At 34.2% G+C, this 16,510-nt stretch overlaps 3 protein-coding genes and 1 long non-coding RNA gene across 8 annotated transcripts; 2 read left to right on the top strand and 2 right to left on the bottom strand.

Moving 5' to 3' along the window:
* The first annotated feature begins 922 nt into the window (after positions 1 to 922).
* LOC18099390 (geranylgeranyl pyrophosphate synthase, chloroplastic) lies at positions 923 to 2,089 on the top strand. The gene has a single exon (XM_006383272.3). It carries the CDS (start codon positions 948 to 950, stop codon positions 2,004 to 2,006), a length of 1,059 nt encoding a protein of 352 aa, XP_006383334.2. The 5' UTR covers positions 923 to 947; the 3' UTR covers positions 2,007 to 2,089.
* Positions 2,043 to 6,889, bottom strand: LOC18099389 (1-(5-phosphoribosyl)-5-[(5-phosphoribosylamino)methylideneamino] imidazole-4-carboxamide isomerase, chloroplastic). 2 transcript variants are annotated; one of them, XM_024588598.2, is made up of 9 exons: positions 6,690 to 6,889; positions 6,494 to 6,561; positions 5,840 to 6,050; positions 5,230 to 5,315; positions 4,469 to 4,570; positions 4,036 to 4,169; positions 3,295 to 3,343; positions 2,576 to 2,690; positions 2,043 to 2,376 (listed from the first exon to the last, which is right to left on the bottom strand). In XM_024588598.2, exons 1-9 carry the CDS (start codon positions 6,847 to 6,849, stop codon positions 2,336 to 2,338), a joined length of 966 nt encoding a protein of 321 aa, XP_024444366.1. In that variant the 5' UTR covers positions 6,850 to 6,889; the 3' UTR covers positions 2,043 to 2,335. The 2 variants fall into 2 exon arrangements, with proteins under 2 accessions (XP_024444366.1, XP_006383333.1); XM_006383271.3 differs by having other exon boundaries at positions 2,043 to 2,690.
* A 2,254-nt stretch (positions 6,890 to 9,143) lies between these two features.
* On the top strand, positions 9,144 to 11,130 carry LOC18099388 (uncharacterized). 2 transcript variants are annotated; one of them, XR_002978800.2, is made up of 3 exons: positions 9,144 to 9,715; positions 9,913 to 9,999; positions 10,334 to 11,130. It is a non-coding gene; the product is annotated as an uncharacterized LOC18099388 (long non-coding RNA). The 2 variants fall into 2 exon arrangements; XR_008057819.1 differs by lacking the exon at positions 10,334 to 11,130 and having other exon boundaries at positions 9,152 to 9,715; positions 9,913 to 10,322.
* Positions 11,131 to 11,305: 175 nt separating this feature from the next.
* On the bottom strand, positions 11,306 to 15,049 carry LOC18099387 (uncharacterized). Of its 3 annotated transcripts, none has more exons than XM_024589460.2 (6): positions 14,843 to 15,049; positions 14,619 to 14,704; positions 13,978 to 14,113; positions 13,173 to 13,904; positions 12,581 to 12,773; positions 11,306 to 11,822 (listed from the first exon to the last, which is right to left on the bottom strand). In XM_024589460.2, the coding sequence occupies exons 2-6, from the start codon at positions 14,693 to 14,695 to the stop codon at positions 11,797 to 11,799; spliced, it is 1,164 nt and encodes a 387-aa protein (XP_024445228.1). In that variant the 5' UTR covers positions 14,696 to 14,704; positions 14,843 to 15,049; the 3' UTR covers positions 11,306 to 11,796. The 3 variants fall into 3 exon arrangements, with proteins under 3 accessions (XP_024445228.1, XP_006383331.1, XP_024445227.1); XM_006383269.3 differs by having other exon boundaries at positions 14,839 to 15,049; XM_024589459.2 differs by having other exon boundaries at positions 14,619 to 15,049.
* Between the last annotated feature and the right edge of the window lie 1,461 nt (positions 15,050 to 16,510).

Genomic DNA, 16,510 nt, shown 5'->3' on the forward strand with positions numbered 1-16,510 from the left:
ATAACGATGAGAGAAATTAAAAAAAAAAACATTTTTAAAATATAAAACTCTAAATTTGTTTAAACAGGTAATCTTGAACATGATAAGTTTTATTTCAAACTAGTTTGAATATTAATTATATCAAATTTAATTGATTTAATTAAACTGTGTTTTAATTTTTTTTTATCTAAAAATACTATTGTTTTATTTAAAAAAAATTAAAATAATATTATTTTAAAATAATATAGAATAACTTGAAAAATTCTTGATCTAGGATAAAAGTAGATAACTATGTATTTGCCTGCCATTAATTACATTAATTTATAAAAAAATTATTTTATAAAAAAATTAACACCTTGAGAGCTGAGTTTTTATTAGATTTTATCTTTAATTAAGTAAGATTCAGTCACTACTTTTTTTTTCTTTAATTAGAATAAATCTAGATCTCAGATCTATGTGGATTTTATAAGTATATTCTTAAAATTTAATTTAATTTATAAATTATCTTTATAGAAATTAGAGTGGAAAAGTCAAATCAAGCAAATGATTTTTAAATCCTAACCTCAATGACATTGCAGCCTGTGATTTCCACAAAAGTAATTGAGTCCTTGATATTTTGGATTTCTGCAAAGATAGTCCCTCTCTTCAAATTTGTTAGAAATTTCCTTTAAAATCATAATTATTATCTTAAGAGGGACACACGTCACAACTCTTATCCGCTAAATTGGAGTCAAAGTTTGACTATTGATCACTGAAACTTTATCGAAAATTGGTAATAGAATTTGTTGGGGTATTGCATTGTCCTAAAATTGAAAACATAAGGACCTAGCTGCTTTTTATCGAACTACAAGGTTCAATATGACTTGATCTTTAAACTGCAGGGGCCAAAACCCTCATCAACAGTCTCTCTCTTCTTTTTTTTATTCTGAAAGAAGTCTCCCCCCACCAAGATCCCATCTCAATCAATCATGGCCTTCTCTGCAATATTCCGGAGCTTTAACAGTTCATTTTTTCTCAAAAACTCCATCAATCACCTTAAAAATCCACCAAAAACCCCACGAGGCCACCTCTATCTTTCCACCATGAAATTTGCAAGCTCGAATCTGAAGCAAACGAATCAAGCCCAAGAGGTCCCTTCACTTGCATTTCAGTTCAAAGAATACATGCTCACCAAGTTGAAGCAAGTGAACGAAGCACTAGAAGAGGCAGTGCCCTTGCAACACCCCATTAAAATCCATGAAGCAATGAGATATTCTCTCCTTGGTAATGGAAAACGAATGTGTCCGATTTTATGCATTGCTTCATGTGAGTTGGTCGGAGGGGATGAAGAACTAGCGATGCCATTGGCATGTGCTCTAGAGATGGTGCATGCCATGTCACTAATCCACGATGATCTTCCTTGCATGGACAATGATGATCTTAGACGAGGCAAACCCACAAACCATAAAGTATTTGGTGAATGTATTGCAATTCTTGCAGGTGATGCACTCCTATCACTTGCTTTTGAGCACATAGCTAGCAAGACCAAGAACGTTTCGCCAGACTGCGTGGTTCGAGCCATTGCGGAGCTTGGTTCAGCTATTGGGTCAAGAGGTGTAGTAGCAGGCCAGATTGTGGACATTGATAGTGAAGGAAAAGAAGTAAGCATGAAGACGCTAGAGTATATTCATGTCCATAAAACAGCAAAGCTTCTAGAGGCATCTGCTGTTTGTGGGGCAATAATGGGAGGGGCAGATGATGCAAGCATTGAAAGGCTTAGAAAATATGCTAGGTCTATTGGGTTGTTGTATCAGGTGGTGGATGATATATTAGATGCAACCAAGTCCTCAGAGGAGCTAGGAAAGACAGCCGGGAAGGATTTGGCAAGTAACAAGGCTACATATCCCAAGTTGATGGGCATAGATGAGGCCAAGAAATTTGCTGCTGAGTTGGTTGAGCAAGCCAAAAAAGAAATTGCTAGCTTTGATTCTGCCAAGGCTGTCCCATTGTTCCATTTAGCTGACTACATTGCTAGGCGACAGAGTTAGCAAGGTTACTCTAAAACATCCATGATTTTTGCAGGGTTTGTATAAAGAGATACACATAATATGCCCTTTCAATTATTTTTTCACGTCCCATTGCAATAGATAATATTTTATTATTTTCAACAAACACTACATTCATTCTCAAATTGGTTCAAATTGCCTGCCTTCAGTGAGGATGGAGTTTGAATGTTGCTTCAATGCTGTATCAAACAGTAAGAGTTTGTTTCATGGAGAAGGGCTCCTCCGTATCTTCAGAAGGCACCATGGAGATACTTGTTTTTTGTTGCAAATTTTCTTTAATTCCACCAATGCAAGACAGCGTTCAACATACTTCACTCCATCATTGAGAGTGAGTCGCAAACAATTGCCAAGCCTGCAGGAAGAAACACGAAACAACTAGGATTCCTCCGCGGTCTAGATTTTTGTCATCTATAAAGATCTACGCAACCTCAAAAACTAATTGAAACTCTTTTCAGAGTGGGATCAGACAAACACAACAATTAGAAGGAACTAAACCATCACAGTCTCCTGCTGTGTATGCCAAGCGACAACATCTTTGTATGGTAAGTTACCCCCAAATATATCAAGAGCACTGCCCACTGTAAGATCCACACATCCGTCTCCTGCCACCTTTATTCTTTCCAAATCAATCATTATTGTCACACCGCCAGCATAAGTCACAGGAATCTGACCCACCCAAACCGCAATTCATTAGCAATTCATACATTAAAACAGTACATAAAGACAGCCACATATTAATGGATAATGACCTGATGTGCTGTGTTCTATTGAAAAAAGCTAGCATTGCAATTAAAAACTGCTAGTCCTGGATTCAGTTAGAACTCCGAAGATCAGTTCCATGTCCATCAGAAACTACTAACCAATGGTTCACAACCACTTGCACACCACAGACTCCTCCACATCAACAGCTAAAGAGGGTATCAATTTATGGCAATTTTAACTTTAGGCATACATAAAACATTTCTTGGTTAGTTTATAGCAGTCATCCTGATAGGACCTGTCACTAGAGGTAGATGGTTTCTTTTGCTTTCTACCATGTAACACACAGATATTATCATCGAAGATCTCAAAAAAGAAGAAGCTATTATTAATAGCAATATAATAGCAACAGTTTTTGGTGTGATGTGGATAAACTGTATCAATGACATCGGTGCTCAGGCATTTCATAACAGAATATCAATAATGAATAAGAGCTTAACAAGATAGCTAAGACAGGCAAGAGAAAACAGAAAAGTCATGGTATGCAAAATGATACTCCTAAGTCACTTACTGGTGAGTGCCTGCCAAGCAATGCCACAAGCGCTTCATCAATTCCCAACCTGCAATAAACAGTAGTTTGGTGCAGGTGATGTAAATATAATGAAAAGGAGTTTTATAGGATTAACTTTTTCTTCCCAGAAAAGGAAATCTTGGATAGAATATCCTATCATGTTAAGTGCCTAAAATTACAGAGCAGATTGAAGAAATTTCACGAGGTTTTAGATTCTATATTAAAAGCATCACAGTTGTGGGTATAGTAATGATTAAACACATTCCTGCTTCCTGAATACATTCAATCTAATCCGGGCTTTACTGATTACTTCAACTCCAAAGTGTTGTATGATATGTAGCTGTGATGTATTGCCATAATCATGAATTCATTACCAACACAAGGCGGTATTGTTTAATAAAACCAAAGGTTATTAAATAAAAGTAGAGGCAGGATATAAACAGCAGACCAATCAGAGATCAATCCTCCAACAAGAACTCATAGCACAGTATTCAGAGACATCTAATGGAATAACCATATTACTCACAATGGAAATAACAGAAAAGTGAGCAGAGAGCATGCAGTGACAGGTTGTTTTGGGAGAAGAAAAGATAAGGTTGATGAAAGGTAAATTTCTCCTAAATTGAAATACACAATCATTATCCGCCACTATTATATATCTAATAGAAACTAGATGGCAAAACCTACAGGAAAAAAAGAACCTAGAAAATTGAAGGCAATGAAGAAACACTCAGAATTAACCTTTTCCCTTCAACATCAACACCATGAACTAAAAACTCATCAGCATAGTGAGCGAGAAATTCTAATACTTCCTCGTCAAGATATACATCACTGAACTTCTGCCATCTATCAGTGACAATTGCATATCTACCATCCTGCACATCAGAAACAGCACATCCAAGGTCATAAAAGGTAGAAGTAGAAAATACAGTAACTTTAATTTGTGAAAGGAGATAACGCTAGATGTTTTCACAGATACTTTGTTTAGGCTACAATACTTGAGACATGCTATCAGTTCTAATATGTTACCATGTAAAACTTGAAATACCAGCAGGTCATTAAAAATTAAGTTGCAGAAAATGTCGGAAGTTCAGTCATAATCTTTCAAGTTGGATATCACCGTAAGTTGTACTCAATGTCTACAAAAACAGATGTGTGATTACTGATTTCATACCTTCTTTCTGCAGCTAAGGTCTAAAACAAGCTTCTGCTTTCCAACAACACGAACAAGATCTTTCAGCCTTTCTAGGTCCATTTGACCATTGTTAAAGACATACTGTGAGAGACACAAACGAACTGTTTAAAGAACATGTAATCACAAAAAAAAGAAAGAAAGGGATAAATGAAAACAAAGGTCTTCCAGGGATACTTTCTTGAGGGTACTCAACATGCCTGTTCCAATCACATTAAACACTGGACTCAAAATATTAACCACCATGACATGGACTTAGCACTCCTATGAGCATTTCTTAACAAACATAGAGCACTATTGATGCAAGAGCTCGTTTTAGATTTTACGTGTCACATGATAAGCATCTGACCTTTTAGAGTATTTCCTTGGAGGTTAAGTTGTTGTACATGGTGACTAAGACTAGCGAATACTTTTCATACAAGGATCTAGGGCTTTAACTAGTATAAATAGGTAACCAGCTAGTATATATAGGTTGCAAGGATTATTTTAATGAACTTTCTTCGTTAGTTATCAATCCATTCAGATTTTAAAGGTTTCTTGATGAACCCTAAACCTTATTATCTTGTTCCAGCTTCCATTTTATTCATATTTTAGCCATTATTCTGCTGCCATTGCTGTTTTATACTGTTTTATTCTTCTCACCCTCCGTCAACTATGAATATATGCAACCTTGTAGCAGGAACTACAAAAATGCCCAAGAGACAAATGCATGGCAAAATGTGAGCACAAAGTACATGACATACTGAAGTAACAATAACATGGCTGGCTCCTTCCTCTATGTAGTTCAAAGCGTTGTTTACATTGATACCACCTCCAACTTGCAAGCCGCCTAGATTTTTCAAATCCTCGCAGTAAGTTCAGCAGAGGAAAAATCTGTAAGTTTTAAACATCCCATCAACCATACAGAAGTAAAAGAGCATATTCACTATACAATTGACCCCTTTTCAAAATCTCAGTATAAACAATAACACAAACCCTTTTGCGTTAGAGGAAATTAACACCCACACATGTTGTATTTTAAACAGCATCTCAATTGTAAAATTACCCCAAATATACCAATAGAGTCAGAATATCTCCAGCAAAACAAAGGGTTTTTTACACTCAACACAAATACAAGTCAATAACAGAATAATCCAAATAAAATCATCTTTGTTCTATATGAGGGTTTATCATTAAACAGAGAAATTCCATGAACCATACCATACCATCAACCAAAAGTGAATTATTTGTGGGATAGGCAAATTTGTATTTGCTGGAATAGTTTTCTTAAAGAACCACAAATATGGAAAAAACTAACATTACAAAAGTAAAGAAAAAATCCAATCCACCCGAAACAAAAAAACATAGACCTACCAGGATAGGCACGCAGAGCTTCAACAGCTGCAGCTTTGCTCAAATCATCAGCTCCGAGCATGATCACATGACCACCCATCAGCCCATCTTCTTTATACAAATTTGCAAACTCCGCTGCCGACTTATCTGATTCAAAATTTGTCACAAGAGCTGAACCATCCTCTTCCTTCGAATCTCGAAGGGTAGACCCAACAATTTGTTTCACCTTGCCCTGAAAAACAAATCATGATTTAAACACGAAACTAAACCCACTCTTTAACCTAACATAGAAATAGCGCCGATATTTGAAATTTAAAACCCAATCCGAAAACTCAATTCAATAATAGAATAGGCAATAAAAACTGAATTTTGCTAAAATGTGACTTCTTGACTCTATAAGTGAAAGCATAAGCCACCAAATCACCTACTTGACGATTGATAATTTGATATATAAAATCAAAAAGGGTACTTAAAACAGCAGTCATATCACACTCTCATTCATGAAATTATCTATTACAGTTTGCACACTTTTTAAGCAATTCCCTCAAGCATTCAACTTAGTAAATCTTACAGGATTAAACAAAGAAAGAGAGAACGAAAGAAAAGAAAACCCAAAAATTGAAAAGATTATCAGTGAGAACCATGAAGAGAATTACAATACATTGAATCAAATACCTTGTGTATATCAATGCAGGGTCGAAAACGAACTGCACATTTTATAGACAAGCAAGAAGAAGAAGATTCTACAAGAACAAAAAGATTATAATTTCAAGTCAGAACAGGTTAAAAAGGACTGAATCTCAGAGAAAATAGAACTTTTGCAAAAGAGTGAGATAAAAAAAAGAGTGAAAGCAACGAAGCAGGAGCATACGAGAGGAGGCATGCAAAGAAGGGAAGGATGTAATGAATCTGTTTCCGTGGTGTCTTTGAAAACCATGAAAGAATGAAGAGGAGCTGAAGACCTTTCTTGATGCAAAAAACTTGAAAGAGGATGAAGCGGAGGCGTGTAGGCTGCTGCTGCTAGTTGCCATTCTTGGTTTTGATGAAGAAACTGCGAAGACAGAACTGACTAAGAGTGTGAATATTTTTTTAAAAAAAAAAGTATTAAAATAATATTTTTAATATTAATATATCAAAAATCTAAAAAAAATATTAATTTAAAATTAAAATATAAAAAAAAATTAAAATTTTTTAAAAACATTTTTGAAACGCAAAAATAAATCAAGCCTAAGTGCAAGTGTGTTAAAGGTTTGGTTCTTATTTTACTTGAAGATGATATTTTTTATTTTTAAAAAAAAGTTATTATCAAAGAGAATTTTGGATGGTAATTTTGTCTTTTTTTTACACCAAATGATCATTAAAGGATAGCCAAGAGTTATTTTTGTCTTTTTAATTTTTTAAAATAGTATAGTTATTTATTTGCCTCCAAGCTCAAAAAAATAAAATTGAATTGCTAGCCAAGGATATTTATGTCTTTATATTTTTTTGCAAGATTATAAAAGGCTTTTTATACCTTTACAATAGAAAAAAAGAAAGAAAAGAGTACATGTGTGATTTCATCTTTTCACGGGTTTTTTTTTTGTGAATACTAGAATCATGATAAATGTTTTGAACTTTTTCGCTATAATTAATTAATTTTTAAATAAAAAAGCAACATGGATGACCCTCAAACGTTAGCATGTGGGACGGACTTGCTTTCTTTAGGAAATGCGTGCGGCGTATCTCCATGGTCAAGTCTGTTGTTCCGCCATATCTTTACAATCAAAGAAAAGAAAGAAAAGAGTACATGTGTGATTTCATCTTTTCACGGGTTGTTTTTGTGAATGCTAGAATCATGAGGAATGTTTTGACCTTTTTCACTATAATTAATCAATTTTTAAATAAAAAAGCAACATGTGTGACCCTCAAACGTTAGCATGTGGGACGGGCTTGCTTTCTTTAGGAAATGCGTGCAGCGTATCTCCATGGTCAAGTCTATTGTTCTGCCATATCTTTACAATAAAAAAAAAGAGTACATTTGTGATTTCATCATCTCACGGGTTTTTTTTTGTGAATACTAGAATCATGATAAATGTTTTGAACTTTTTCGCTATAATTAATTAATTTTTAAATAAAAAAGCAACATGTGTGACAATCAAATGTTAGCATGTGGGATGGGCTTGCTTTCTTTAGGAAATGTGTGCGGCGTATCTCTATGGTCAAGTCTATTGTTCTACCATATCATTGAAAGAGCCGCCTCGTCCTTTTTCTTAAGGTGCGGTACGTGGTGGTGATTGATGGACAATTTGTTTTTGGTGGTTTTTTTTTCTTCCTGCTTTTCTCTTTCCCCCAACAAAAGTGCACATCCATCCTCTCTTTTTTCATTTCTCAATTTTAGTCCGTGGACCTTTTAGAAAAGTTTTTGATGTTTTCAATTCCATCCTTAAATTATAATTTGTCATGTATTATTATTTTTTTATTCGTTCCTTATTCTTTTGATTTCGGATTTTTTTCCTTGGCTCCCAAAAAACGATTGGTTTTGTGGTTATTTTCAATTCATTTTCTATCAGTTTATCTTAGTCTTATAGCCTAGGCCACATATTTTTCAGGTCTTTTTTGAATAGATTTGTTTTAAAAAATGTTTTGTTTTATATTTAGTTTTTGAATTATTTTTATTTTTATTTTATTTGATGCGGATAAGTTTTATTTTATAAAAAAATATTTATTTTGAAATAATATTTTTGATATGTCAAGCCTTACATAATATTTTTTTTTCTTTTATTTTATTCACTCAGATTTATATGTGTTTTTTTATTATCTTTTATTGATTTTAATAAATAAATTTTGTAAGCATGAATGGGTAAATATCTTATTTTGCGAGATTAAATATCTTGATCTACATCTATCTCTCACTTTTTTCCAGTTTTTCTTTTAGTTATTGCTAACAACTATTTTTTTTATTTACATTGATGATTATCGATTTGTTTGATTATATGTTTAGATAAACTTTTTAATTTATGTAAAAAAGCATATGGAAATAGCTGGTCTACCTAGATTTTTTTAAAAAAAGTTACGGTCTGCGGCAAAGCACAAATCAAATAACTAGTATATATTATTTTGGGTTTGGTCCTTGGTAATAACATAGTTATGAAAGCTGGATCAGACACAAAATCAAGTCATAAATTGATCAAATTAATTCGAATCAATAAATGACGTTGTTTTAATTTTTTAAAGCTAAAACCATATTTTCTTAATTTTTTTAAAATTTAATGGATTTTAACGGAATTATAGATTGACTTATAGGTTTTAAGATCACCCGTTACTAAATCAATATATTTGATTTAATAACTAAGATTAGAATGGATAAGATCATCAGATAGAACTTAGTGAAGCAATACCAAATCTTCTGATATCGTAGATGAAAAATTCTTTGAGTACTTGATAAAAATTTGAGTTATAATTTGGGTACTAATCTTCAAGCTCTTGCTTCTGATACTGATGGGTTTTTAGAGGTATCAAAAAAGCACTCTCTTTTATCTCCTTTTCTAGTTATATGTTAAGGGTAGTTGGTTTGAGAGTTAAGTTAGGGTTTGAATGCTTGTGCTTTCGATGACATTGCCATTCTTTTGCAAGCTGGCTTTTACAATCCATGCTTGAGAACTTTGCAATATCCGGTCCAAAATGTTGCAAAAATTTGTCGCCTCAGTTGCTGTTTTTTCAAGCAAGTTGAATTTTCAATGATAGTGAATAAGCACTTGCAAAAGAGCAGCAATGGCGTTGGATTAGGCGCACAACATTGTAGAAAATGTCCAAGTAACATATGGATTGAAACTTTTAGTGGTGTGATCGTGGAAGACGAAGAAGCAGATCCTTTGATTCTGGATTTACCTTTTACTTTAGCCCTACCGATCTATTTTGGTATGTTCTCTGAATCGACATGATTTTGACTTGTGTTAGCAATCCTTTTATGGGGATTTATCATGTTTTTTAGTTGCAGGATCATTCCCTCATTGTCTTCGAACTAGTATCATAGTCTTAATGGTTCATTCTTGAGGAAGACAGTAAATTACTGTGGGAATTTACAGATATTGTTTTGTTCTGGAATGTATTTGCAGATTGGGCAATATATTTCCTCTAATGGCGGTGTTGTCGCTGCTGAAGAACTAGCACCATTTCTTGATGTGAAAACTACCGAGGACATGGTATGCATAGACATGTTTATTTTATCTACCTTGTATGATGATGTAGTTACTCTTCTTTAGTTGCTAAAACCTGCCTTTTCTGCTCTTGAATTCGCAATGGTTATTTTCTCTCGAATTCATACCTGGGATTGACCACTATCAGTTGGAAGTTATGAGCTAGGTGCTTATCTATTCAGAAGTTAGGGAAAGAACCAGAAATAGCCTTGTATGCTGATTACAATTTCAACTCCCCAACTCCAACCCTCTTCCCTGGAGAGGCATGTGTACCTTGGTGTCATTATTTTATCTTTGTTTCATGGAAAGTAAAATCTTGTTTTTCTGCTTCTATTTCTAGCTCATTATACCACATGGATCTTTCAACCATTTTGGATGCTTTGCGTTGTTACAAGAATCTGAGAGGTGGTCTGGAAATCAAGATTTAAAAATTGAAGGGAGGGCACATCCAATTATGCTTTTGCCAAGTACTGAAAGTATTCATGTCTCCAGGGCTTGAGCTTGCTGTAATACTATCAGATTGCTTGGAAGTGTCCGCGCCTTGCATAACCTCCAAGTGGAAGTCGATCCAAAAACTTTTGGATCGACAGTGGAAATAAATTGGAAGCCTAATGTTGCCAGCTGGTGCCGTTTGAATTAAAGAAGATAACATGAGAATAAGGGCATACAAATTGAAAGACAAGGAACCCTCAATAGGGATGGAATAGAAGTTTTGAAAATTTGTGGTGGCAGACAACGGGAAACTATCCAATCTCATCATTATTGCCGTATGGTAGCCGTTACTGGGATTTGTGAATCTCATTCTATTCAAATACCTGGGCAACAGGGTCCTTAAAACATCTCCTTGAGTCATCCTAATCCCAAACCCAAATAATATCTATGAACCATGAAGGGGAAGTTGGCTTTCAACTTCCGCTCACAAACCAACTTGCTTATGAGAAGAGCTCCCTTCAAAAGCAAGATGTTGCCTACCATAATGTCCTTGTTATATGATAAACTTGTTTGTGATCATATCATACTAGCATTATTGAAAATTTCTAGCACTTTACTATTAGTTAACTAATTCAAGTTTGTCACTACAATCTTTTCTTTATAGTGATCAAATTATACAAGTTACTGGAATACAGATTGCCTCTCTTCGTATGGTTCATGGTTCACGTCCTAGTTGTACACTCAATATAAATAGAAGAAATAATCTATTTTCATTATATTATGTTATGCTATATCAAACAACATTTGAAATCATACATTAACCATGGAAAATATATGGTAAAAAAAAAAAACCTATTCTGCTTTTGTCTGAGAATGGCCAAATCATAAATAGTCAGTAGCGTGCAAGTTCCATTATGTACTCAAAGAATATGCATGTAGAGGTCCTAGAGGATAACATGGATCCTTCGGCCAATAAAGCGGGTGAACGAGTGAAGATATGACCAGCATCTTTTGCCACTCAAAGAATATATACATACTCAATAACGCCTTGGCTTACTGACGTAACTATACAAATAAAATTATAATCTTCTGTCACTCACCAATGCCACTATGCTATCATGAAATGCTAATAAAAAGCCATCACAAACAGCCAAAAAAAGAAAAATCTGGATTCTGTCCGCCGAATCCACAGTTACACTTTCAAAATGCATTACCAGTGGAGACCAATAGTCATGACATGACCAGCAAATTCATCTTTTCATCATTCATTAGCAGCTACACATTTCCCCTCAGCAAGGTAGTAGTTGCGACCAACTAACTTTCGGTCAGAACACTTAGCTGCTTGCAGATTTTAGCAGCAACTTACCATCTTCAAGCAATTCTGGACACCAATATACCTGTACCAAGCGCACAATTCAAGATAATTTAATTTCAAAAGAATCCTGTCATTGTTGCTGATTGTCTATCTCCCAGATGTCTGTGTAGAACAGTTATAGTAAATATCTAGAGTAATGCGCTACAATAGAAACAAAGAGAATGTTTCAACATAGCGATCTCTAATTACTGCAAGTTCCACCTTTTCAGGTAGAAAATCTAGGGTGCTAAGAAACTCATGCTAGAGAAGGAAGCAAGGCAAGCACTGTAGCTTTATTTTGTATCTACTGAAAATTGATTGTTAAACATGGACATTTTCCATCATCTTTGCAGCACATCTAGCATCTAAGGGGGCATCATATCCTCGCATGGCATTTTATTGCATAAATACAAGTAGAACCCTCATGACTCTTGGTTATAAATAATGAAATCATATTTCTGCTTGCTCAATTTCTTTAAAAAAAACTGCTAGTTAAAGCATCCCTGTTTTGAAAATGCAAAACAAAATTCTGATTCAAGAAGATCTTAAAAGTAAAAAATGTTCTACCACCTCTGAATCATACCTAACATCTATAAGTAAACAGGGAATATATATCATCATGTGGCCTTCTATTGGATCACACAAACTCACTCTAATTTTGGTTTTACATAATGATATCAAATTTTAAGGGACCAAAGGTTTCATGCACTACCTTACTCTAGTTTGATGTGGTAAATAATTGCAAGTTGAAATCAAGAAAGAAAAAAGGTAATGGAAATTCATAATGCAAAGTTGACTTACCCAAAAATATGAGGGTAAGAATTGCTGTCAATATCATTTTCATTGAATGTTGATTAAATTCGAAATGAATGGGAAATCTTTGATATCTTGCCCCAAGGCTGCTGCCCAGGTGCATTACTTCTGATTGCAATCTAAAGCATATTCCTTGGAGGCTTCTGTATCCAGATCCTAGCATTTGTCCTAGACAATGGCCCTGTAATAGAGAAGCAAACTGATAAGCATCTACTGCTTTTACATGATTGATAGGGAAGAACCATTTTCACTAGCATCCCAAGTCATCCTATCATGCTTAAATATGTTTTTTGTAAATATGGGATATCAGACTTTCTTATAGCATCTAGTGTATCTTCCAGACATGCAAGTAATTTCCAACTTCCAACTCTTAAAGCACCAAGAAACAACAAAAAGTTGAATGATCCGTGAATATGAAAAAACAACAAAAAGTCCTTGATTGGGCAGAACTTTTCATATAGCTGTCATGCTTCAATACCTGAGAAGTGGATTTTTCCTTTACCAGAAAAAAGGCTATAAACAGACTTTCTGGTAACAAAATTTTAGTTAAGAGTAGCCTTAACATGGATCATCTAGGTACCTGTGCAGAATGAGACGATTCAGTGTAAGTAGGCGAATGCCTATATTCTTCTCCATCTTTCAACCTCTTTGTATAGTTCCTACCAACTCTGTTCCTATGAGCAGTCCATAGGTTGCTCAAGAAACCAAAGAAGATCATGATGCTGTAGATACCTCTTGACTTGATCTCATGGAAGAAGCTCCTCGATTTGGCTTCATTAGCTTCCAGGTCCCAGTGATCATCACCAACATGCCTGTCATGATGGATCTCTTGCCGAGAGTTCATCATATCTGAGCCTAATCCGGTGGAGTTATGTGAAGCAACATTTCTCTTATCCTCATTTGCAGAGTCAAGATAATGATCAGCATGCCCAACTCCAGTCATTTTTACCCTCTCAAATTCTCTGCTGTCATGCTCAACAATTTCATTATCCTTTAAACTAACACCTGAGTTTGGATCAAGGAATCTTCTCAAAATGCTACTTTCTTCCATTTCATAAGGATGCATATTTTCAGTGGGATTTCCTCCTGTAAGAAATGATGCTAATACATCTCTGTCTTGGTCATTTAAATTAACCCATTCAGAGTTTCTCATGGAATCATCCATTGAACGGCCCTTCACACTTTTCTCCACTTCATTTATATGTTCTCTAATGGCTATAATAAACTGCCTGTGCCTGGAAATCACATCTTCTCTGGCTTGAGATTTGTTCGCTATGCTTGATGAATTAACAGCTCTTTCAAAATCTTCCAGCTGTTAGGGAAAATAAACAGAATCAGACAACTAAAACCACAAAATGGAAAGTAAGCTTCTCATCAGCAAATACCTGCCATTTCGCAGTTCCAAGTATGGTAGCTAGATCGCGCTTATGATATTCTATTGATGAAAGCAATCTTGGGTCGGGATGTTCACTCCGAACAAGATTCTGCTCATGCAATAGAAGGCGAAAAAGCGACTCCATCCTAAACATTAACAGCAACAGCAATCTTAAGTTCAAAGCAACATTAAAATCTACCCTACATATGCATCTTCCCACGTTAACACGTTAGAACAAAATAATTCAACCCCGAACGAGAGCCTAACACAGGCAGTACCACAATTAAGTTTAATAATCAACGAAATGCTAGCAAAATGGTTATTTTAAATTTTTCTAGACATCGGTAATATTACCACAATGTGCTATGTGCTTTGAACTAGCAATAAAAGGATAGGCCAAACCTAATCTTACATAACATGATGTACTAACAATAGAAGTAAGGCTAAAAAAACACAACTAAAAGAAATCCAATCCATCAAAGATAAAGTTTACAAAGAACCCAGAAACTAAATCTTCAAAAACAGCTTAATAATCAATAAAAATGAAATCTTTTCGTTAGCCCTCTAATCAAGCACATTCAAAAATCAAGCCAAAGTTCCTAACTTTAAATAGAAACCAAAGGAAAATGGAAATAAATGATGGAATCTAACCTGTCAGCAGAGTCTTGAACCACCTCAGCAGCTGAGAATAAGGGGTCAGATTCCCATTCATGAAAACTTGATGCCATTTATTGAGCCTAAGAAAAAAAACCCAACAAAAGTTCACATAAAAAAGCTTAAAGGCTGCACCTTTAAATAATGATGATCTTTAACAAATGAAGAAAGTGAAAGACATGATACAAATGGAGAATAGAAATGGGTTTTTGCAAACTTACTCTCTCTCTCTCTCTCTCTCTTTGAAGTTAAAATGGAAATGGGTTTCTCTTTCTGTAGAGAGAGAGAGAGATACTTATGAGTTTGTATGGTAAGATTTAGGTTTCACAGAGGATGAAGATGGTGGTGCAAAAAGGCAGAGCAAAAAGAAGGAAAGGTAAGGGAAAGCATAGATTTGAGGTCTTTTGGTCATTTTAATTTACAGATAGATTGTCTATCTGTGAGTTTCTTTTATTGGATTAACCATTTTTACTGTTTTTTTTTTTATTTGTTGCTCTTGTGATGATATTTTATTAGAATCAAAGTACAGCAGACTATTTTCAAATTTAAAACCACGGATGAAATTAGAAATTTCTGCTTGGAAGGGGTCAGGTACAAGAAGACAAAAATAACTTAAAATTGTTAATTTTCTTTTTTCCAACTTTTTTTCCTTATTAATTTTTAAGTGTTTTTTTTAGAATTATAAACGGAGAGTGATCGAATTGAAAAGGTAAATGATTTCTAGTTATCTATTACCCTATATTGAACATAAACCAATTAAATGAAAAAAAAAAGGATAGAGGGTTTGTTGGTAAGTTAAACTATTTTCAAGGTATTTATTCTTTTTATATTATACAATTTTGTTTTTATGATATTGCATTTTGTATCATTTAATAATTCAATAAATTCCTGATCTTTGCTTCAATCAAATTGAATTTAAAATGAAAATAAAGAAATATCAAAGAAATTAAAAATAAATTTTTAATATTGTACTAGTAGAGACAGAGAAACATATTTTCCTATATAATTTTTCTTAAACGTAAAAAGTTCACTTAAAAACTATTTAAAAAACAAATTTATTTTATATTTCTGTCATTGTCTCAATTTCTTTAACTAAATATATTTATATCCCTTTTATATCTACATTTTCTATCCTAAAGGCTAAAACACTAATCAAAGATTATTATTATTATATGATCATGGAGGTTCAATACTAGGTCTATTAAAATCGTACCAATTAACCATTGTCTTCAATTGCTAACAAAAAGTGTTTTAGTGTGTGACGTGGGGTTCTTATATTACATGAAGCTGAAAAATTGTCACTTTTCTCCCAAAGTGTGGGATGGTCAATCTGCCTTTTTTTCGCTCCCCTTTCTGAATCAACTCAAGTGATTTTTGTCAGCATATAACCTAACCATGTATATTGTATAGGACAAGCTCAGCCTATGAGGTACTTCATGCCATAAATCATGCCTCTTGTTTGTATAGCAACAATGAAGCCAGTCCTTCAAACATAAAATTGAATATATATATTCAGAATCTCGTACCAAGAAAGAAAGCACACCCGAAATTAAGATTATCCTACAAGGACATAAAAGAGAAAAAGAGGAGAACACTTGATGAATTCAGGTATCAAACATCAAGAGCTTTAACTAAGATAGTAGAACAATTATTCATTATACTAGAAATATTAGGACAAGAAAGAGATGGGAAAAGAGAAGGTTAAAAGTTATCGTGTGCTACGCTATCCATAATTCTAAGCATCAGCATTCATGTATTCTGGCATGGGATTCGATGTAGAATCTATTAATACTTTTAAGTTCTGTAAGTAAATCCTTGTTTTGATGAACATGGACAACCATGTCACAGTAGATGTCATGTTTGCTTTTGTGCCCTTGGACATGTTGAAT

This window comes from Populus trichocarpa, chromosome 17 (genome assembly GCF_000002775.5).
Source record: "Populus trichocarpa isolate Nisqually-1 chromosome 17, P.trichocarpa_v4.1, whole genome shotgun sequence".
NCBI lineage: Eukaryota > Viridiplantae > Streptophyta > Magnoliopsida > Malpighiales > Salicaceae > Populus > Populus trichocarpa.

Coding starts and splice junctions, on each gene's coding strand:
- LOC18099390 (XM_006383272.3), top strand. CDS start 948: ATGGCCTTCTCTGCAATATTCCGGAGCTTTAACAGTTCATTTTTTCTC.
- LOC18099389 (XM_006383271.3), bottom strand. CDS start 6,849: ATGGCAACTAGCAGCAGCAGCCTACACGCCTCCGCTTCATCCTCTTTC. Junction 6,562..6,689: donor TTCTTTGCATGCCTCCTCTC/GTATGCTCCTGC, acceptor TTGTTCTTGTAG/AATCTTCTTCTTCTTGCTTG. Junction 5,316..5,839: donor AGCTCTGCGTGCCTATCCTG/GTAGGTCTATGT, acceptor TGAAAAATCTAG/GCGGCTTGCAAGTTGGAGGT.
- LOC18099387 (XM_024589460.2), bottom strand. CDS start 14,695: ATGGCATCAAGTTTTCATGAATGGGAATCTGACCCCTTATTCTCAGCT. Junction 12,774..13,172: donor AATCGTCTCATTCTGCACAG/GTACCTAGATGA, acceptor TCTCTATTACAG/GGCCATTGTCTAGGACAAAT. Junction 11,823..12,580: donor TCTTACCCTCATATTTTTGG/GTAAGTCAACTT, acceptor CGCTTGGTACAG/GTATATTGGTGTCCAGAATT.